The sequence below is a fragment of the Epinephelus moara genome, chromosome 12 (genome assembly GCF_006386435.1).
Source record: "Epinephelus moara isolate mb chromosome 12, YSFRI_EMoa_1.0, whole genome shotgun sequence".
Classification (NCBI taxonomy): Eukaryota; Metazoa; Chordata; class Actinopteri; order Perciformes; family Serranidae; genus Epinephelus; species Epinephelus moara.
The window spans coordinates 24,375,484-24,397,932 of record NC_065517.1 but is presented as its reverse complement, the minus strand read 5'-3'; the positions used below and the strand labels follow the sequence as shown (position 1 = coordinate 24,397,932).

At 42.0% G+C, this 22,449-nt stretch overlaps 1 protein-coding gene and 6 non-coding genes across 7 annotated transcripts in view; 1 reads left to right on the top strand and 6 right to left on the bottom strand.

The window, feature by feature from the left end:
• Positions 1-615: 615 nt before the first annotated feature.
• fndc1 (fibronectin type III domain containing 1) overlaps positions 616-22,449 on the top strand; it is a 59,643-nt gene continuing 37,809 nt past the window's right edge. Inside the window, exons 1-3 of the mRNA XM_050058225.1 lie at positions 616-688; positions 11,069-11,263; positions 13,881-13,949. Of these exons, the coding sequence (XP_049914182.1) occupies positions 616-688; positions 11,069-11,263; positions 13,881-13,949 (337 nt within the window). The remainder of the gene's footprint in view (positions 689-11,068; positions 11,264-13,880; positions 13,950-22,449) is intronic.
• Positions 17,299-17,372, bottom strand: trnan-guu (transfer RNA asparagine (anticodon GUU)). Its single transcript has one exon. It is a non-coding gene; the product is annotated as a tRNA-Asn (tRNA).
• On the bottom strand, positions 17,889-17,962 carry trnan-auu (transfer RNA asparagine (anticodon AUU)). Its single transcript has one exon. It is a non-coding gene; the product is annotated as a tRNA-Asn (tRNA).
• Positions 18,209-18,282, bottom strand: trnan-guu (transfer RNA asparagine (anticodon GUU)). Its single transcript has one exon. It is a non-coding gene; the product is annotated as a tRNA-Asn (tRNA).
• trnan-guu (transfer RNA asparagine (anticodon GUU)) lies at positions 18,893-18,966 on the bottom strand. The gene has a single exon. It is a non-coding gene; the product is annotated as a tRNA-Asn (tRNA).
• trnan-guu (transfer RNA asparagine (anticodon GUU)) lies at positions 19,289-19,362 on the bottom strand. Its single transcript has one exon. It is a non-coding gene; the product is annotated as a tRNA-Asn (tRNA).
• trnan-guu (transfer RNA asparagine (anticodon GUU)) lies at positions 19,804-19,877 on the bottom strand. Its single transcript has one exon. It is a non-coding gene; the product is annotated as a tRNA-Asn (tRNA).

Below are 22,449 nucleotides of genomic sequence, written 5' to 3'. Positions count from 1 at the left end.
AAGCACTTGTAAACATTAAAGGAAATCTGGAGGAGAAGGTGTGGTTTGTAAATGAAAAGCAGTAGTGGACAGCGTGTACAAAACCTCAGCTCTGAATTATTCTGGCACTAATCAGTGGCTTACACCCTGCAGTCTTTTTTCCCTCCCTCCACCTGCTACCAGACCTTCACATTTTGGGTGAAATCGGTGGTGTACCCTGAAGAGGGAGACATTTAACAGTTTTATTTTATTTGATCAAAAAGTCAAAGACACCCTGCAGCAGCCTGCAGGCACGTTTATAGGCAGCTGGAGAATATAAATGCATAGAATAAATTAAAATTATGACAACCTATATAATAGGTTTCTAAATACTTGGAAAGTGCTCTGTTTAAAAGTTTAAATGCTTTTAAAGCCCACTCCACATTGTGTCATCTCTTTCAAATCAAACCCGTCTGGATGTGATTGTAATTATTCATTTTTTGAAAGTTTTTCTGCTGACACAAAGAAGCGCAGAGTTCACGGTGAAAAGCAGCAGTCCCATCTGAGGAGGAGGAGGAGGAGGGGAGGGCCGGTGTGTCCCAGCCCTCTGCATCCAGCTGGTGCGTCGCTCCTCAGCAGTAGCGCGCCACACTCACTATGGCTTTAGCCGCAAGCAGGACGCTCTTGGCGCTATTCGTCACGTTTTGCGCACCGGGATGCGGATGGACAGGTAAAAAAGATTTGTTTACGTTGTCCCTGAGCAGGTGCACGTTTTGCACTAGTGTGTTATGCACTTTGGGAATTGTTTGGGCACTGTTGCTTTCTCCTCTGGTAGTTTAATGGCTCCACTTTTATAGATGAGAGTGGGTGCAACGTGTGCTGTTGATCAGTTTATTGCTGCAATCTGCGCATTTTACTGCGTTAACATCACAGTCTTGATGCTGTTATTTTTTTAAAAGGTGTAAAACACTTGCATGCATATTCTTGCCTGTGCATTCCCCCAGTTGCTGCAAATTTTTCAAGAAAAAATAGATTAATTGCATCCATGTACAAAGCATTACAATATTTAATTTGGAGTTTACAGTTTCATTTATCATCTGCATTTGTGGAAAAAAAAAGTTTAAGTGAGCCATTGCAGCAGACACAGACTGTGACAGTGTGCACTGTTGTTACTTTATGGGAGGAAAATATGATGCTGGCGTCTCAGCAGCAGTCATGGAACAAGTTCTGACCTCATACAGTAGGCACATGCTGGAGGAGCTGTGATAAAGTTGATAAATATCAGTCTGCATCACTGTGTTTTCATGTGAGGGGTAACAGGCCAAATTGGTGACTAATCTGGCTGATGGTGGTGATAAATGACGGGCCTGTGAAGCTCAGGAGAAAAGAAGTGGTGGGGTTTCTGTCTGCACTCTTCCTCTGGACAGAGCTGCTTTGCTGCATGCTTTAATAGTCATATCCATCATCAGCTATGAGACAGGAATGGGTGAAATACTCCTCAAAATGCTTTTTTACCCACAAGGAAATTTATTTTTCATTTTTTAACTTTATTTGATTTTCAATCTACATCTGCACGGTGATCTGTCAAATAGATGAAGCAGTTTTTGACAGGCTCACAGACCGCAGCACACATGGTTTTTAAAGTTTCTCGAACACTGTTTGTAAAATCAAATCTCAGGGAAAGGAGCCCAAATCCTCCAGACAGTCACAACATCCAAAATATCAAAAGTGCCATAAAGCCTGATGAGTTTCAGAGGGCTGTGAGCCAAACCTTATGGCTGAGTTTAAAGGCACGTTACAGCCAGACTTTCTTTTCTCTCCTCTTTTTCTCCTACATACTCCACTTATACTGTCAGTCGATCTGCAACGTTTCTTTATGCCTCCTACTCAACTGCAAGCACTTAGTGCATGAGGTCATCGCTTTCTCTGAATATAGGCAGCTGCTATTTGTTGTGGTCTTTTCCCTCTCAGTCGTTCTCTTTTCCATCTTTTGGGAGGCATTTGCAGAGCACTTTTTCTGCGACACCCCGCTTCACATTCATCTACTTATATACATTCACACCTGGGAGCTACTTAATGCAACCACAGTTCACTGCTGCGGGCCGCTGAGCAGCAGCTTGGAGTTAAATGCCTTCCTCTCGGGCATTCTGACAGTAGTTGTTAAGGGAGAGGGGAGTGTTACTCATTAACTTTCTCCACTCACATGTCATCAGCTTGTCAGTCTGAAATTCTTCTCAACAGTGGATGAAATTGGGCCCTTGGGAATATCTAGACACCTAGGCGGGAGCAGCGCAAATAGAGAGAACAGAAACATAGTGTATTTGGATGATAAATAATGTCAACTTCTTCCATGCAGCCACAGTCCATCAACTCCTGGAAAGTGTAGAGAGTAATTGGGGCAGAGAGTGAGGGGGAAAGAGGGAATCATGTCTTTGCAGGCCAGTGGAATTTAATTTCTCTGCCCCACTTAACATGCTGGAATTCGGCAGGAGTGACAGATCTCACTGAAAACTCTCAGAATCAGGAATTTCATGACTTGAACTTTTTTGTAGTGGGAAAAAATGACAGTCATAAGAAGGCAGACACGAGAAAATCTAATAATTCTAATATTTTCCACAATACTGGGTACAACTGATCACCTGACTTAGCTCGAACCAGCACCCCCACCCACCTGTACCTGTCAGACCTGCCAGCAATGACATATCTAGTGTCATGATGTCATCTCTAGGCGTTGTTCCAGTTGTTTAAATAAGTACCACCTGGGCCACGAGCACACCTGTCATAGCAACGTGGATGTCAGCATACTAAGTGTGTTTCAGTGAGAGATGTCAGTCTCTATTAGCGGCAGGATATTTGAATCATCTGAGAAGTCTGTTAGGTCGAGGTTTTGACCACCAACACTGAAATGCAAATACGTTTTCAGACTGTAATTGCATTGGCCAGCTTCTGTTGCTAAACGCCACATGCCATAAATGTCATATGTATGCATGTAACCCTCCCAAGCTAAACAATTACTCATGTCAGGGTGTTGCTTTGAATAAAATATGTTTGTAGTCACATTCCACTTTGAAATAGGCTTAACTCCTGACAATAAAATGACAGCATCCAGTCTGACATTGTGGTGATTGATGTGCCGGTGTGAGGAGGGCAGCAGCCATACATGGTCATAGTCTCTGACTGCTGTGTCGGTTTTGAGTTGATTACTGGGGAGAGTGTGCTGAGGGTCAGAGGTGAGAGGAGTTAAAAGCTGGAAGTACCAAGAATTCTGTCGCTCCTGGCAAGATTTGACACAAGCCTCCCCACCCAGGTAGATCTATGTTCTTAGGGGCAGCTCAAATGTGTATTTAAATGTACTCAAATCCCATAGGTTTGCTTTGATGTGAACAGCAAAACACAAAACAGGAGCTGGTCTTTTAAAGGAGTAGTTCAACATTTTGGGAAATGTGCCTATGAGCTTTCTTGGCGAGAGCTAGATGAGAAAATCGATCTCACTCTCACATCTGTCAGGCTGTTCTCATTCAATGTTCGTATTTATACCTTCAAAAAGTAATGAACTATTACTGGTATATAACTCACGTAATTGTGACCCAGGATGGTGTGATCATGTGATCTAAGCCATACAGACTATCCGCCGTCATATTACAGCAGCAAAGGAGGAAGTCAGTTGACGTAGTATAAAGAGCAACAAAGCCCATGTCAGAGTGGTGGTAGATGGGTCAAACACACACAGGACTACAACCCAGGCATTAAGCTTCCTATCAACGCGGTTTCACTCTGAAATTGTAGAAATCCAACGCTTGGGCAGTGACTTGTGGCGTCAGAAACCAACGAAAAAAGGTGTTCTTAAATATCTGCATGATACGGGGCTGGTCGCTGTTATAGTTAAATGGCACTCTGAAGCGTCATGGGGAAACACGGCGGGACAAGAACGAAAGTTAAGGTGTCAAAAGTCCGAGTAGGGCTTGTGGGAGGGGTGGTGTATGGGTCCAATAACCACCAACCTTCACCCATGAGAGTGGTGTTCACATCCCGTAAGATTCTTAAGCCAAACCCTGTTCTTTTTTCCTAAACCCAACCACGTTTTAATTGTTGGGGGAAAAAAACATCAATTGGCGATGTTGTACTGACGTAGTGCATTCATTTTGAAAGAGACAGTATGTAAACGTTAAATTTTCTGTGAAAACCGAAGTGTATTTTGAAAGAAGACAATGCATGTAACAGGCAGAACTTGATACGGCGTCCCTGAACGCCAACAACCAACGCACCCAGCAGAAGATCCTTGGCTTAGCTTAGCATCAACACAATGGGGAAACCGCTGGCCTGCTCTTTCTAGAGATATAAAAAATGTGACAACAAGCACCTTGAAAGCCGTTTACCTTGTCTTTATGCTATGCTAAGCTACCTGTCTCTTAGGTGTTTCATCTCTAATGGGCAGATGTGAAGGTGGTGTTGATCTTCACTTTGAAGTCTCTGTGAAAAAGCAGATAAGAGTAACAACAATCTTGTTCAGTTTACAATATATATATGTATATATATATATTTATTTACGTTTATGTTTGTTAATAATTCCTGTTTATTTAACTATATATTTGTTAATACTACTGTTTAAATTTCTTATATTTTCACATATCTTTCCTCTCTTGCAAGGAGCACGTGTAACATAAATAATTTCCCCTCGGGGATCAATAAAGTATTTCTGATTCTGATTCTGATTCTGATTCCCAAAATGTCGAACTACTCCTTTAAAAATAAGCAAACAAAAGGTTTTATCGCCCTGTCCAGCCATGCAGATAGTTAAACTGGCTTTTATTTGCCTTATTTCAGATATCTGTGTGTGACTCTTTTGAATCCACCCCAAAATGATGAAGATGAATGGAATTCTGTTTGTGGGGCTCAAAACATAAAGAAAACACATTAATAAATAACATAACTCCCCAGAAACAATGACTCATGATAATCCCCAGAACATGCTGTCAACAAGTTTCATGGGACCGTTTCTTAAGCAGAAAATGTTTCCACTGAAAACTGTCGACAGTGAGGTCTGTGAAATGTCCAGCGTGACATTGTTTCTGGAAAAGATACTTTGTTGTTGAATGTTTTCAGTGTTGTGAGTGCCATAAATTTAATTCTATTCAGAGACAGATATTTTTTTTTAAAACATGTGGGCAAATAAAACCAAAACTTTCTGCATGACTGACCAGTGTTAAGTGAGAATGATGTATTTATTTACTTGGTAAGTTGTGCGAACTAGCCCTTTAAATCAATTTCATGGGTTGACGATGGATTTTATGGCTCAATCTGACCAATCAGACTTTAGGTTTGTTTAATACATAAAATATGACTTCACATTCACATGTTTCCTTTAATTATTGCTAATGCTTCAGTCACATGGAATCAGGCAGATGGTAGCCGGCAGACGGACAACACCTACTGGACGGCACGGAAAAAAACAGTCTGATGGAATGGCAGGACAGCAAAACGAAACACGCGTGACAAAATGTCACAATGGTGATGCTGTATACCGTTTACAAAGAATGGAATAAAATATGTTTTTAGAGTATGCATTGGGCTTTTTGGCCTTTATTTGATAAGACAGTGGTAGCGTGAAAGGAGATGCTATGCAGCAAAGGGCCACAGGTTTGAATCGAGCTTGGACGTAGCCTTTGTACATGGGGCACCCACCCCACCAGGTGAGCCACTTGCCACCCTGGAATAAAATATGTTAAATAAAACTATTTTGTGTATCTTATTTTTTGTTATTATTCTAGTAATGTCCAGATTGCCCATGTTTTCTTCTGGTGTGAGGAAGCTACGCAACATCTAGTTGTAAATTCCGTTGCGGAGGATGGCGAAAAGTTAGAATATTTTAAAACTAGGTGGCAGTGCCATCTACCATTATCACTGCCGATACTCTGATGGCCTCACCTAATTTTACCGTCCTGCTCTTGTCCACTAAAATAATATAGGTTTATCGTTACCGTCTGCATGATTCCATGCGAAAACAGCATAACACGAACAACAAACATCAAGAAGGCCCTGCAAAGAAACTCTGCACAGACGTCTCTGAGGTTTCATTCATGTCTTGTAATGATTAGGGGATCAGGGGCGGCTGTAGCTCAGAAGGTAGAGCGGGTCGGCAACTAATCCGAGGACCTACAGTCGATCCCTAGCTCCTCCAGTCCGCATGTCGAAGTATCCTTGAGCAAGATACTGAACCCTGAATTGCTCCCAATGGCTGTTCCATTGGTGTGTGAATGTGTTAAAAACTAAGTAGCAGGTGGCACCTTGTATGGTAGGCCATCAGTGTGTGAATGTATGGGTGACTGTGACACATAGTGTAAAGAGCGCTTTGAGTAGTTGGAAGACTAGAAAGACATCATACAATTGCATGTGCAGGTCGATTGAAAAAAAAATCCCCAAAATAGGAGAGTGGAAACTTCATTGTCACTTGCGTACCACCTCCGGTTATTACAGAGAAAGGACACCTCAGTCAGTGCATACATGTCTTTGTTGTTTCCATGAAATTATATCTACAGCTACTGATTTATATGACTTTAATCTTAACGCTGCATCACCCTAACCTCCGATGAGTTCCCTCTACCTTGTAAACCCCTCCACACATACGTCCTTCTGCACATGAGCCTTCACTGGTGATCCTGGTTATTGATGGGAGTTTGAGGACAGTTATTAGGGGTTAATGGCAAACTCATTAGGGGTGAGTGGGGGGTCAGCGTCTGTGATTTTGTGTGCGAGGTGAGAAGGTGCTCTTATAAAAGTGGAGCACATTGCAGGTGCATGAGTGCAAGCATTTTCTAGAACAGTTTAACAGCAGTCCTTTTACCTCGGGGCTTACCTGCATATGTTCCTCGTACCAACCTACACATGCACATACACGTGTGTCTGTCTGTCTGTGAAACACTCACACACACACACACACACACACACACACACACACACACACACACATACAAACATTTTGATCGAAAAAAGACAGTGACATAATGGCCCTCAGGCCCTGCCCTCATTCTTCACATACTTAATACTTTCCACTGTCTAACTTAATCACACTCTCACTGTCTGTCTGTCTTTTAAGTGTTATATTATTGGTTTCCCATGGCAACCGCCCTGAAACCAAGCCTCTCTCTGTAACATTATGATGTTACAACCACTGAGTTGCTAAACTGCTTCCCAAACTGTTTATTCTTGGATGGCAATCATGCATCTGCTGCGCTCGAAAGAGTCTTGATTTAATCAGAAATATCTGGTTTGCCCTTGGATCATAAATTTCCATAGAGGCCAAATCACAGAATGATGTCTGGACAGAGAAGCAGATCCCTTCCTACGTAATACACGGCCTTATTGGAAACAGGGGGGCGAGTGATTGAAGTGCGTCCAGACTTGTGTCAATGGAGTCTGCCACGAACAGCTGATAAAATTGACTCCATGCTAACCCTGCATTAATGAGGACATAATGAGAAGAGATTGTGTTTGTTTTGGGAAAACACTCACACTCCTTCACACACGAGACACGATGTGATCCAAGTCTGTGGTCGAGGGTTTGTGCTATCTAGAGTCCGCAGAAACAGCAAGGTGACAATCTTTCAGCACGTAGTAAAACTCACAGAGACAACATTGCAGGCCTCCAAAGAGCTGCAACCATCTGTAAACCGCAGCGCACGAGGCCTGAGTGGCAATTACTTCTTAATGTGAAAAGTAAAAGTGCAGATCCAGCTGGGCGCACACCTGCAGACAACAAGAATTCAAAGCGATGAAGTGATTTTGTGAGGACGCTAAACTGAAACGGCTGCTGTAAACCTCTGGGGAGCAAAGACAGTCGTAAGAACCAGCTGTTTATGATATGGACAGACAATTCTGACAATTATATGTGACAGCGATGAATGACCACCATGCTAATAAACCCTGTTCTACTTTGTTTAAGCAGATCCCCCATTTAGCCAATGCTTGATAGTTCGTATTTGGATCCTGGGATTTAAACCTGCTATAATCAATATTTTGATGACAAAGAGAATTATCACCAGACTCTGCAGTTCAGCTCAGCTCTTTGGACCATTTTACTATAGCATCCTCCAGTTTATTGTTTTGGTTTTATGGCCCACAGCTTTACAGTTTTGGTTCGCCCTCATTGCTCTCATCAGCACCTTTTCCAGCTGCAGCAGGCAGCTGTTTTCAGCAAAAAAGAAAGCTTTGATAACCCGACAGTGCGCCATCTTTCCAGCACAAAAAAAACAAACAGACACTGCTGAAGAGTCAGACATTTTCCTCAACAGTAGGTGGAGACCAAAAAACAGAGCTAAAATTAGGAGAAGCATTGGACTTCTATTCATCAGGTGGACAGAAACAGAACTCCAAAGTGATGCTAACACTCCCTCACAGGCTTTTTGCTGGCTGTGCTGAAGTATCTCTATACGATATTCAGAGTTCATGTATGATTCAGAGGTTGTCTACACATGGTTCTCAACGTGGAAGTGACTGAGCTGGCAGCTGGGAGAAAACGGTGCTAACAGCACAAACAGTGATAACAACAGCAACAGTGCTGACAGAGCTAAAGGTGTTAAGCCATGGATGTGTAAAGAGAACTGGTTACATTGTTGGAAGCGGGGCCCTGTTCATATTTGCGGTATGAAAATTGCCTGGATCCTGATATGAAATGAGTCAGTTCGCAGGGTTGCAACACTCAAATTAAAAAATATATTTACTGATTAACAGGCGTCTCTTTCACAGTGTAAGTCTTTGGGGGAAAAAAGTCTTTTTGGGCCCTGTGGTATTACATGACAGACCCAGAAGTTGTAATTCCACACTTGGCCACTATGTAAAATTGTCTTTAAAACCCAGTGCTGTTCCTAGGGGGAACCAGAGGCAAATTTATTTTCGCTATGATGGTAAAGGCATATCCTGCCCTACTGTGCCTTATTCTGCCCCTGAGTGGCTTATGCTGATATTCTTACCCTAATCCTAACCAAACTCACTCCTCTTGCTTAAACCTAACCAACCCAATCAATGAAGGCAACAAGTACTAGCCAGTCAGAGGGAGAGAAGGGCAGGTCTGGTCTTTGCCATCCTAGGAAAATCTGCGAACTGGAGGGTACCAACACCGTCCCATTACCAGTGATAACAGGATATCTCAATGCTTCCTTTTCATTTCCAATAGAGAACAGAAGAAGCAGTCATGCTGTGCATGATGGGAGTGTTGCTGTGCGTTTGGAGGAGGTGTTGCGGCACGTTCACCGCTCTGTATTTGCATAAAGACGAGATTCACTTTATGGAAATGAGTCCATCTAGCAGCAAAACTTGGCCCCAGCTGTCAAACTAGGTGATGTTGTTCTAAAATGAAACAAGATTCAGCAGTGGCATGGCCTATTTTTCACTTCAAATGTTTTTCAGAATAGCTTTTAATGGACTGTTGAAACGACATAACGAGTTCTCTACCATGTTGTTTACTAAGTGAAACGGTGAGCAGCCTTTTGCAGCATTCATCCAATCAGATGCATTCTATGATTGGGTACGTCACTATTGGGAAGCCCATCAAGTGGCTAGTTAAATGCAGCGGCGCATCCCATAGCATCCTCACCAGATCTGGTGGAAACATATCGTAACTGCCGTATGAAGGCAGTGCAAAGCAGCAGCGATTACCTAGCCAGCGGGATACACACACAGGACTCACATACACTAACATGCCGCCAGACCTTCTACCACAACAAAGAACAGAGAAGTTTAGATTACAAAATGCACAAAGGAAGTGTGACGTCTCTGCTCAGGACGCCATTACTCCACTACATCTTTACACAGCAAAGAGTTGTTAGCTGCTTTATTAATGGTCTGAATATTGTATAAAGCTCCTTTACCCAAAAACTTTGTGAACATGTTTGCTGTAAATGAAACACAGCATAAGTTCTAGCAGAGCAGTAAAATCTGTCTCTGATTCAGTATCACTGGCTTATTCGCAGCTGTTCGGCTCGTAACATCCAATCAGATCCATTCAGAACAGACTATAACCTGTCACTCTATCATTGTTACAGTTATGGGTAGTTACGCCAACGCTGTTTGCTGCTGCAGCTCCCTGGACCACCCTCAGTTTCTCCCCGCGGTATTTATGATGTGGTTGATTTAACTAAGATTTAATGTTCATGTATGCAATAATATGTTAATTGAAATTTAATTCTCCCAGCAGTTTTCTCATACCAGAATCTCTAACAATAAACCATCTGCTAAAAATAGTCAATTCTCTGACTCTGAAGGGAGCTAAGCAATGAAATGCACATACACTGATGATGGTTTTTATGTATAGTTCATTGGGTCAGGGTTTCTGAACAAGTTTTAAACACTTTTCTGACTATGAATCAGACTTTTTGCAGATATACCCTTACTTATGTTGACTCAGCTGAGGTTTCAGCAACCATGCTTCTAGCTCTCAGGCACAAGGCCATTATTTTGCACATGATGATTCAAGTCAGCTATTTTGAATATCTCAGAGTGGATGTTTATGATTTCCGATGTCTCCTCTGGGATCTTTTAGCAGATTTTCAAACAAGCTGAATCCATAATTTTATATCGTGTTAAAGTCACGCTCAGTGCTTTATTTTATTATCTGGGTGTATTGTTGGCCTGTTGGATTATTGTGCTGTTACCTCTATAATACATTAGCATGCAAACCAAAAGAAGAGCAAGGAGGCAGTTGCTGTCCAAAGCAGAGTGGTGGTTACTATTTTCCTTGTTTTGTTTTGAGTAAATGTAGCCAAGAGGGAAACTGAAGATTGCTCATTGTCCCGAGCCCGTAGCCATCCAGGCAAATCCTCATTTATTTATTTAACCATCAAACTAGTTTGTATTTTTCAGGGCCGCCTTACACGTAAGTTTATGCTTCATCAGAATCAGAGTTACTTTAATGCCAAGTACAATAAATCCAGAGGAAATTGTACTAGTGGCACTGAAGAGGAGGTTTATCAACAGCTTACAGGGCTTGAACAGTAGGCTTAGACACTGCCACAATGTGGAGGGGCAACGGACATTTACATAAGCGATAAAGACAGAAAGGACTGTTTAAATAAACTTTATACAGACACAATTTATCCTTACATCATTTGTTTTGCAGCAGAGAAGCCCCTGCGGTCACACAATGGGAAACAGACATCTGTAGACAAGGGCCTGAGGGAGAGCTGGGAGCCTTCGATTCATCTGGACGGAAGACCGGTGGACCGCTTCGTCATCAGCCCCAACAAGCCCACGAGGTCCCACCGCTTCACGAAAGCGGGAAAGGACAGTCGCTCTCATCTACTGGAGGATGTAGGTAAGGCAGAAACAGAGAGAAAGTTAAAAAGAGAGGGTGAGAGCAAGACGAAGACAGTGACATGAACGAATCAAGTGGGAGCTAATGAGTGTGTTTCTGAGGGATGGTGACACCCCAGAAATGTTTATAGAGGTGGCCAGATGGAGCCACTCAAAGTTGGGTTGGTGCACCAAAACCAAAAACCATAACTGAATTTTGGGAATCAGATTATACTGTCTAAGTATGAAGGCTAGTTGAAAACTAATCAATATGGAGTGCTAAGGATGTCTGTTTTGGGATGTCAGTAGTTAACCTACTGAGAATAGGACCTTTTACACATGTTGGTCTATAGTTTAATTTTGCTATTCTGCAGTCTACTGTAATGCGCACCACCAGGGTCTGGTGAGAGCTAGCTAGTATTAGCAGCTCACTCATTCAGCCATAACTTCTAGCAATGCCGTCATGACTCCACAGTGTTGCTGTGGAAACATAGTGCCCACCCTCTGGTCTCCTTCAAGCTTTCCCTGGTGAGTAAGTGGCTCAATTTGAGCTGTAGAAAACCTTTTAGCTTTGGTGACTATGCCATCATTGTTAGCTCTGTCACCACTGGTAGCAGTGTCAACACGGGTAGTGGTGCTAACATCGCAAACAGTGATAAAAGGGTTTTGTGGTTCAATATGAAGTCCCTTACTCACTCACCGAAACTGACATCCCTAATACTGATAAACTTTGATTTCTTATTTTACAGTTAATACTATTTGATGTGCATAGACTAATACCAGTACAGTTATCATTTTGAGTTCCAAAGCAATCCTGTTTTAATGTTTTATGTATCTATAAGTGTGAGGTAAGTCATTGTTCTTCAAACAGGCTGGTTGTCCTTTTCCTGAAAAAGAGAAATATACAGCTCTTATTTGAAGTAGTACATTGATTATAAGGAACAAACTATTTACTGGGAACAAGCCTTCACAAGTTTAGGGGAGACTTGTGGGTATCCATCAAACCTATTTTCTTTAAGATATCTTGAGGTGAGAGTTCAAGGGACCCCTTTGAAAATGGTCATGCCAGCTGTTCCTTGGCCAAAATTTAACCGAAATATGAAGCATTATTTGGCCCCCTTATCAACAAGCAATGCTGACAATGTTGGTACCAACAGATGCCTTAGGTTGTTTGGTTACACAAGATACCACTGCCTTTGCACTAGCTTAAAAATGAGCATGCCACAGCCTCTTAAAGACACTACTGTAGGTCTCCAATTACTTTTCCAGAGGCCGCCAGTGGGGGGGGGGCAGCAATTTTATCAATTGGGCCATGGCCCCCCCCATGGCCCTTCCTTATGGGCGCCACTGTTGAGGTACCGGAGGGGTGCTGGTAGCACTGCTAGACAAAAAAAGTCATTAAGAGGATAATAAATGGAGGGAGAGCAAAAAAAGAGGTTTGGCTTAAATAATGGAGTGAGCTTTCAGATCCTGGAGTTCTGCTCTTTCTCAATATAAGTGCCAAGAATGAGGAGGGGGATGAGTTGTGTACAAAGCAGAGACGCCAGGAGGTGAGGCGTACACACGCGTAGGAGTGCATGTACGATTGATTTTTATCAGAGCATTAGTTCATCATTGGACGTGTTGTGGTCCAAGTTTGCCAGACAGAGAGCAAAAGCACTGGGGGGGTGGTGGTGTGCGTGACGGGCGATCATCATCCCAGCCCAGCAGACAGCAGTTATTTTAGGCTTTAGCAGGACAGTATTTTTAGGTCTTAACAGATTCTTAATTTCTGATCCTGCCTTGTAAAACATAAGACAGGTCCTTATGTTTCTATACACATAGAGTTCGCAGTGTTGACACAGTCTAGCCTGCTTTTGTCATTATTCCATTTTCCTCCGTCCTTGGCATCTCAGAGCCATACTTCATCAGCGGCGCAGAGTCTGCAGCCAACCCTTCTTTTCCACATCCAAACCCAACCCAGCTCCTATAACCCAATCCCCTGTGTTGTGGTCACTTGTTGTGTGTGTGTGTGTGTGTGTGTGCAACATGTGTGTTTGGTGGTGATTGTGGTAGAGTATAGGGATGGTGCCAAGTGTTGAATCATGCATTGTCTTGTGTGGTGTATCAGTGTGTTTTAAAAGTATGCATCTTTACATGCTTTTGTGTGCCGCCCAGTGTGTGCTGCGGCGGCCCTGTGGTCTCTCCAGCTCCGGTGCAGTTTGCCATAAGTCTCTGGCAGCTCAGCAGCGTCTCGATGTTGCCTTTCCAGAAATTCCTTGCAGATCGTGTGTTGTTCCCTCAGCAGCATGAGAGCAGCATCAGTCATCATAAATAACACCATGCTGTTTGCCTCCACATCATTAATGTGTCTGGCCAGCCGCTGTCAAAACAACACAAACGGAGCGATGACTTTTCAGAGACGAGAGGGGGCGAGATTGAGGGTAAAAGCAGAGGCATCCACTTTTCTCACTGACATGGGGAAAAGGAAAATCATACATGTTTAAAGTTGACCACAAAATAGAAAACATTTCCACTTGAAAAAGTTGTCATCTGGTAGAAATGATTCAATTATTTTTAAATTTAGTTAATTCCCTGCTTGCTTTCCAAGTTCCTACTGGCCACATCATTTAACCATTCCTTTTTGTTTCATTTTTTAGACCCTGAATGGGTTAACCTGGATGGCTTTGCTGTGTTGGGCGGTGCACCTGTCAGCAACTCATCAGCAGGTAAACCTGATCTCTAGGCATCTTCACCACCAACACATGGGAGTGGTGTGTCTCAGTTAACAGCTGTACATGTACAACTATGTGGTGAAATCCATTAGAAGTGGTTTGCTGCAATTATCTGCTGTCATCATGGATATAAAAGGAACCGCCGAATCTAATGTGAGGATGATTCACATTGCAATGTCTTAGGGCTCACTTGTTCTGTCCCTGTGGGATCAGCAAGGAAAAACAACCCCTTGTCTCTGACTCATACTCTTCAGCCAGGTGTGTTTTTCTTGCAGGTGATCCAAAGTTAACATCTCTGTTAGAGTTTTGTTGCCTTTAATGGCGTACACCACATTAATTATCACATATTTGCCTGACACTGCTTTCAACAGACTGTGAAATGAGAGGAAATTAGAAATGTGGTCTTCATTAGGGTCCTTATGCCTGGTCTAAAGCTAAGTCAGTCTTAACCTAGGCGTTCTATGTCTGACCTAATAGTTATGTCGCTTGCACCATCTAAGATTAGGCCTTCCTCTTGCTAAGACGCCTAGTCAGGAGCAGGCGTAAAAACAAAATCTCAGCTGTTTCTATTTATCAGCAGCCTGATACAGAAGACCCACTGACTCTGAACAAAAAACAAATGCATTAGCTTATCAGCCTAAGTCTCCATTTGTTTAGCTAACGTGCAAACACGAACACATGTCTATTCCTTCCCCTCAACTTGTTGAAAGAATGACCAAACAAATGCTCACTCATGAAAAACACTGCTAATGTCAGTTATCAAGCTAGATAGCGACCTAATTAGTCACTGCGGTCCCATCAGATGCTGGTGTGGTTCATAGCTTTAAAATACCACTGTGCCACAGCCAAGTTTGTTTACTCTTCCTCTCCTTTCTCTTACCTGTAGAGCTCTACCTTTCAGCTGTTAATCAAACACAGATGTGCCTCTCCTGCACAACTCTGTCAATCTTTACATCTCTGTGTCAGTGAAATGTCCTTTTCTATTTCTCTGGACTTCCGTAATAACGTTATTGCAAATTATAAACGATGAGCTAGTCCACACATTAAGAAAACAAAGGAAGAGTGCATTGATGTGTTAAGAGACTTTGATACAGCGTTGAAGATGGAGCTCCATTCATTCCTATGAAAGTTGCTCAGTGGCGCTTGGAGCCAAAAAAAAAGCTCTTTTTAGGCCCCAGTTGCACAGGAAGCGTTTTAGCAGCTGGAGGCGGCTTTTTGTGATTGTTTTTAATGAGAATGAAGCTTTTTGCTTGCTGTTTTTGTGCTGCTACACGCCTCATATTTCTGCATTGTAGGCGCCTAGCATTTTTGCCGGAGCGCTCTGAACTCCTCAAGTTGAAAGAACTTTAACTCAGGAGGAAAAACGCCCCATGTCATCTCCGCTTTGTTCCCATTGTCCATTTGGATGATTTGAGAGATGGGTCCTCTGTGGTGGTCATGACAACAAGTTTGCAGCTGGTAAACAACATTTTTTGTGATGCAAGACCGACGTGTCAAGCTGCCTCAGAGTCATTCTAAAATATGCCTAGAAAGAACCATCATCGAGGCGAAGCTCCTGGGAGCAGCTTTTTTAGACTTTCCAAATGTTATCAGACTAAATAGAATGAGTCCTGATAATGAAGTGAGTCATTTTGTGGGGGTTGTGACACTCAGATTTATCCATTGATTAACAGATGTCATTTTTCCCAATGTAAGTCTATGGGGAAAAGTCTTTTTGGGCCCAAAGGCATCACGTGACAGACTCAAGAGGTTGTATCACTGTTTGGCCACTACGAACATTGGCTTCAAAGCCCGGCGCACTTCCATGGGGCCTGGTTGAACGTGTACAATGTATCCTAGCAACAGATATGCTGCTAGGCAATAGCCATAGTTGCTTAACATTCCAATGAGGCTTTAATTTGGTTAATGCAATCGAACTAAAGTCCGTTCTGAAGTCTAAACAAAGAGTGACTTAGCAGTCAGGACGAGGCTTATTAAAGACCAGTTGGTACAACCCACTCCAGATGAAGGCCACAGGCTAAAACGTGTTGCAATGAAGTTGTTCTGTATTCCACAAGTGCTGCTGGAGTTTCAACTTCTTTAGACCTCTTCCTCTTCTCCGTGCACCTTGGATGTAGTAGGACGTAAATTGTGCCAGAAACCCCCACCCTGCTTCTATAGGAAATTAGTAGCAGACTGAACTGCTTGTAACCTGACTGACAGATTACCCATAAAGTGAAGTGTACTGTGTTAATATGTGCACAGTCAATGAATTAAATTAGTTATGCAACAGAAAATTAACTGCCAACAAGTTTGACTGATTGATAATAAATAGTCATTTTCAAGCAAATATGCAACACATTAAATGTTCTTAAGTTTTCTTTAGTGTGTTTTTGTCTGTTACATGTAATACCTTTTGAGTTTGATTTTAAAGATATGTCACTTGCCACAAAGTATGATGGGCATTTTGAGTTATTTCTGGGATATTTATAGACCAAATGACTCAGTGAGTAATAGAAAAAATATGTGAAGAGCTCTAATATTTATTTTCCTTTGGTTAAAATAAACAGTCTTCTCATTAAAATCAAGCACACTAAAGGAAGCATATTTATCTGTTTATTTCAGTGTCATGGGGACATCTGGACTTTTAAGCATGTGTCATGTAAACACTTACTCGTCTGTCGCAGGGCGAACACAAATAGACACTCGTGTTCATACTGTTCCACATGGACAATTTAGTCTCTCCAAACCACTTGACTTGGCGTGTCTTCATGCCGCGGTGGGGAAACATGGAGAAAACCCATTCAAATTCCAGACTGAAAGGATCGGGACCAGCAACTGAACCTTCTTGCTGTGAGGCGACAGTGCAAACCACTGAACCACCACGCTGCTCTGGAGTTTCAGTTGAGTTTGTTTGAGGCAGAGCCGCTCTGGAGACACGGCTAATCATATTTGTTGAGTTAAACCTCAGCGCGTGGAGCCAGAGACTCGCTGTGTTTCTGGCAAAGTAGCATCAGAATAGCAGCCAGCAAAGGAAGACATAGCATGTTGTGAAGATTTAGCACACTTGTGTTAGCATTTCGGTAGAGTTATCCGGCTATGTAGCTACGTGCTAATTATAATCATCCCACTTAATATTTCTAGTGATTATACTAGCTGTTAGCCTGGTAAACTACAACAAGAGATGGATGCTGCCTAAGCAAACACTAATGGTATGATTTTTTTAGGGTACAGGTGCTCTGTATTTGAATTAAGCCTTTTGTAGATACACAGATGCACCACTACTGATGACATGTCCCACTTATCCTGCCATAGTGACAGCTTGATCATTCACATAAAGTCATCTGGTTATTTAAGGAGAACACATCCCTGGGTGGGCTCGAACCACCAACCTTTCGGTTAACAGCCAAACGCGCTGACCAATTGCGCCACAGAGACATGTTTTTCAGGGGTCTGACCATAAATTATATGGCCCTCCTACCTGTATTTGTTACAGAATGTTGCGGCCATGATGCTTTTCCCTTCCCATTGCCAGCATTAAAAAGCTATCGAAGCTAACGAACCACATTACGGTCGTATGATTTAACATCTTTACCACAACGAGGCTGTAAAGCTGTGGTCCGCGGGATGATCTTTAGTCTCATTTAGACACTTGTTAGCATCCGCCTTTTCAAAGATAAATAAAAGCTTCAAAATTTACGAGTGAGAATATTTACTGACGTATTTTATGTTGTAAAGCAAAACATGAAAGTCTCTAAAACTTGACCACAGATTTTATTTTAGGCATCTAACCAAAAACCCATTAAAAAAACATTGCCTTGATTATAGGGCTTATTCTTGGGACAATCTGTTTGTATAGCAGAAACTTTTGTTGATTTGTTTTATGCATTCTCTCACATTTGTGCCCTTCACTTACCTATTATTTTAATTTCACATGGTTTTTGAAGAACAACGCGCCCCTGGGTGGGCTCGAACCACCAACCTTTCGGTTAATAGCCGAATGCGCTGACCGATTGTGCCACAGAGACATATTTTACTGTGTAATGAGGGGGGTGTTGGGTCTGTATATATGCCCCTCCCACCTGCATTTCTGCTATTTAATTCGCCATATGATATAGGCCTATGAGAAACTTAGAAAACTGAAACATGAGCATTGAACAACAGCTTTTTGGTTTGTTTCCTGCTGTGAATGTTCTGATTTTAGAGGTATAATGCTGCTTTCTAAATTTAGCTACTACGTTTCCATAGAGCCAACTGGTTTTTTAAGCACAACACGTCCCTGGGTGGGCTTGAACCACCAACCTTTCGGTTAACAGCCGAACGCGCTGACCGATTGCGCCACAGAGACATGTCTTGTTGAGGGGTGTGGCCTCAATTTGTAAGTCCCTCCCATCGGTATTTGCTATCAAGTGATTCAGGCATGATGTTTTTATTGTAGCCCTACACTGAAGTTGGCTTTGCCCTGATTCCCTTTGTCAAAAAGCCTATGGGATTTTTCCATTGGGTTTTGGATTACTGCAGAAAATAAGCCCTGTAGCAAAAAATGTTTATGGTACTTACACTGGTACTTTGATTTTTGAACCCCAAATGCAATCGCCAGCAGTAAAAATCTAACATTAGGCTATAAATGAACTACATGATTTAACATCTCTACCACAACAAGGCTGTAAAGCCATATTTAGCAGGATGATGTTCTGTCATCTCATTCATTCATTTGTTAGCACCCGCCTCTTTTATGACAAATAAAAACTGCAAGTTCACGAGTGAGACATTTATTGACGTATTTTATGTTGTAAAGCAAAACATGAAAATCTCTAAAGCTTGTGCTAACCACAGATTTTATTTTAGGCATCTAACCAAAAACCCATTAAAGAAAAACATTGAAAGGATTGCGGAAAGTCTGTCATGCTCTCATCTTTTCTATTTTCATAAAGTCATCTGGTTTTTGAAGCTCAACACGTCCCTGGGTGGGCTCGAACCACCAACCTTTCGGTTAACAGCCGAACGCGCTGACCGATTGCGCCACAGAGACATGTCTGGTGCTGTGGTGAGGGGGTGTGGCCTCAATATATTAGCCCCTCCCACCTGTATTTCTGCTATTTACTTCTAGAAGTCGGGCTGGCTAATCAGGCCGAAACTTAGAAACTTTAATCAAGGCATTGCAAACTAAAATTTAGAGGTACAAACATGGCTTGATTTTTACGCATAATGTTCCTGTTACATGGAAAAAGTACAAGCTGCCATATGCATCAGCTTTATACATTTATAATTTTGCTCCTGGTTTGTCAGTCTTTTACACCTGGACATGAAAGCTAGCATGACCATTCACATGAAGTTACTTGGTAAAGAACAATCGTCCCTGGGTGGGCTCAAACCACCAACCTTTCAGTTAACAGCCAAATGCGCTAACCGATTGCGCCACAGAGACATACTTTTGAAGGGTGTGGCCTCCAAATATATGCCCCTCCTACTTGTATTTGTTACAGAATGCTCCAGAATGCTTTTCCGATTGCGCCACAGAGACAAGTGCAACCTGGGTTTGAGGGGGTGTGGCCTAAATGTATAAGCCCCTCCTATATGTATTTGCTTTTTACTTCCCAACTGCAATTTTGTTATTTACTTCTAGAAGTCGGGCTGGCTAATGAGGCAGAAACTTAGAAACTTTAATCATGGCATTGGAAAGTGAGCATTGAGCATCAGCTTTTTGGTTTGTTTCCTGTTGTGAATGTCCAGAATTTAGAGGTATAATTCGGCTAACATGGCTTTCTAACAGTCTCTTATACTTTTGCTCCTGGATTGTCAATTTTTTATCCCTAGACATGAAAACTCTCATAATCACATGAATTCTCTTGGTTACTTAAGAAATACACGTCCCTGGGTGGGCTCGAACCACCATCCTTTCAGTTAACAGCCGAACGCGCTGACCGATCGCGCCACAGAGACAAGTATGGCTTTGTGCTTAGGGTGTGTGGCCTAAATGTATAGGCCCCTCCCACCGGCATTTCTGCTATTTACCTGGAGAAGTCAGGCTGGCTAATGAGGCGGAAACTTTTGGTCTGTTTCCTGTTGTGAATGTCCTGAACTTAGAGGTAAAATGCTGCTAACATGACTTTCAAACATTATATGTTCATCAGCTTATTTTCCTGTTATATGGAGAAAGTGAAGGTGTGTTGCGCAGACTTTCAGAAGTTAAGTGGGATATTTTCTTTCCAACTGTACTCTAATGTCAAGTCATACAGCCCGGGAGTTGCTCCTAGTTTCTCTGATTTTCACTTGAGACAATTAATAATCTGTCTCCACCATTTGTATAAAGACAACATATGACTGACGAATTGACGATTAATCAGCCGAACTGTCATTAAGCTAGCAAACCAAATGGTACCAGTTTATGTTTGCAGAGTTTAGATTTGCTTTAGAAGGTGGTTTAATGTGAAAGACGAACTTGCTTTCTTCATCTCATTTTTGAGGAGGGAGTAGGCACAGAACAGTGACATTCCTCAGCATGAGTCTGAACACAGTGAGGTGGATCTGTCTGTCTGTGTGTCTGTCTGTCTGAAGGCCAGCCTCACAGCACCTCAAACCATCGAGCTTCCAGGAAAAGACAGAAAGGATTTGGCAAGTGAGAGCACTACGGAGTCAATGGTTTAGTGGTCCGCGGCGTGGTGACCTGGGCCAAACTATGTACTGTGACAGCTCTCCAGACAGAAGAGAAGAGGAAGAAAATAAGGAAAAGGAGATTTAGCCTGATTAAAACCAAATGTTTTTCTTTAAACTCATCTAGTATGAGCTCAAGATGGTTAAACAGGTACAGTGGTTATGAGACAGAGGATTCATCAATATTATTGTTATTCTGTTACCCAAGCAGCAGGAAAAAATGTCTAAAATATACAGAGTAGGAATTAAACATACCATATTTATCCTAAATATGATAATGCTGGGTTATAATTCATTGCAGACTTTCAAAATTAACCTGTGTTTCCAAAATACATTTAACACAATAGTAACACACTGTAACTTTGGCGGATAATCAAATAAACACACAATCCGCAAGGTTCAAGTTTCTGAATCCTGAGTTCCTGAGTTTATTTTCAGGGCATTTTAAAATGAGTGGAAATAAATAACAGTTTGGAAAAGTACATTCCAATTTATAGAATAAAGGTTTAAATGGAAGCAGACAAAAAAAATCAACAAAAGCAACTGTTGACAGCAAGAAATAATAATAATGCTAATCTTTACTTATAAAGTGTTTTTCAAAAGAGATAGCCGGGAGAGAGACCATGAAGAGCCTTAAAAGTAATCAGTAAAATCTTAAAATCTAAAACATACTGGAAGCCAGTGTAAAGAGGCTGTGGTTTGCATTATATGGGATAAAAGAGGTAACGACATTGGTGTGATCTTGTTAAAGTTCTTCTACTAGCATTGATTAAACCCTCACTAACTCATCTCTGCTCATCAGAATTACATATATAGAAGGTTTTTTTTTTCATGACAAAAATTCCCTCATGCCTGAAAATTGTATTAAATGAAACTCTTAACCTTTGCCTCATTTAGTATGGGCAAATCTATTAATGTGCAAACGAGTATTTGCCTCTGTCTTCATTGCTCGCTACATCAGAAATGCAACAGTAATAAGGAGAATGAGCCTTCCGCTTAACTATGTTATCAAACAGCTTTTATGGTAGTTCAGTTAGAAACACTTTTGTCATAGATATAACCATTTATTGTAACAAATGGAAATAAAGTTATGTTTGGCACTGAGGGCTCCGCTCTTGTGGTGCTCCCTGGATTAGTAAAGCAGCATGCTAAGCCAAAACAGGGAGCACAATGCAGAAAACCCCACCAGGTATACAAGAGTGGGCCCAAGCACGACCTTAAATACCATTAATCCTTAGGACCATGTTAGGACTCTGAGTTAGAGAGGTGGAGGCTGGGGTGGTAGAAATGGCAGCAGCAGCGGTGTAGCAGGGATCAGTGAATAGGAAGCCATATTCCAAATGCAGGCTACTGTGACTTAGGTTGGATACACGAGCAAACTGCAATTGTTTTTTGTCTTATTCATTCTCTCACACTGCTGTCATATTTTTTCTCTTAACTCATCTATTTACATAAAGTCACATCGATTTTGAAGAACAATCGTCCCTGGGTGGGCTCGAACCACCAACCTTTCGGTACAGCCGAACGCACTGGTCAATTGCGCCACAGAGACATTTGTGGCTCTTAAATGAGGGGGTGTGGCCTCAATATTTGCCCCTCCCACCGGCATTTTGCGATTTACTTCTAGAAGTCAGGCTGGTTAACATGGCAGAAACGTAAAACTGAGCACTAAGCATCAGCTTTTTGGTCTGTTTCATGGTTGCTAATGCTAGTCTAAAGTTTAGCTTACGAACATACTGCTATTGACTTTGCGTCATAAATTCCGTCATATAGCTGTCTGAATCATATTTTTTCTGCTGGTTTCACAATCTTTTTCACCTGGACAGGAAAACTACAGTAGCATAATCATTCACATAAATTC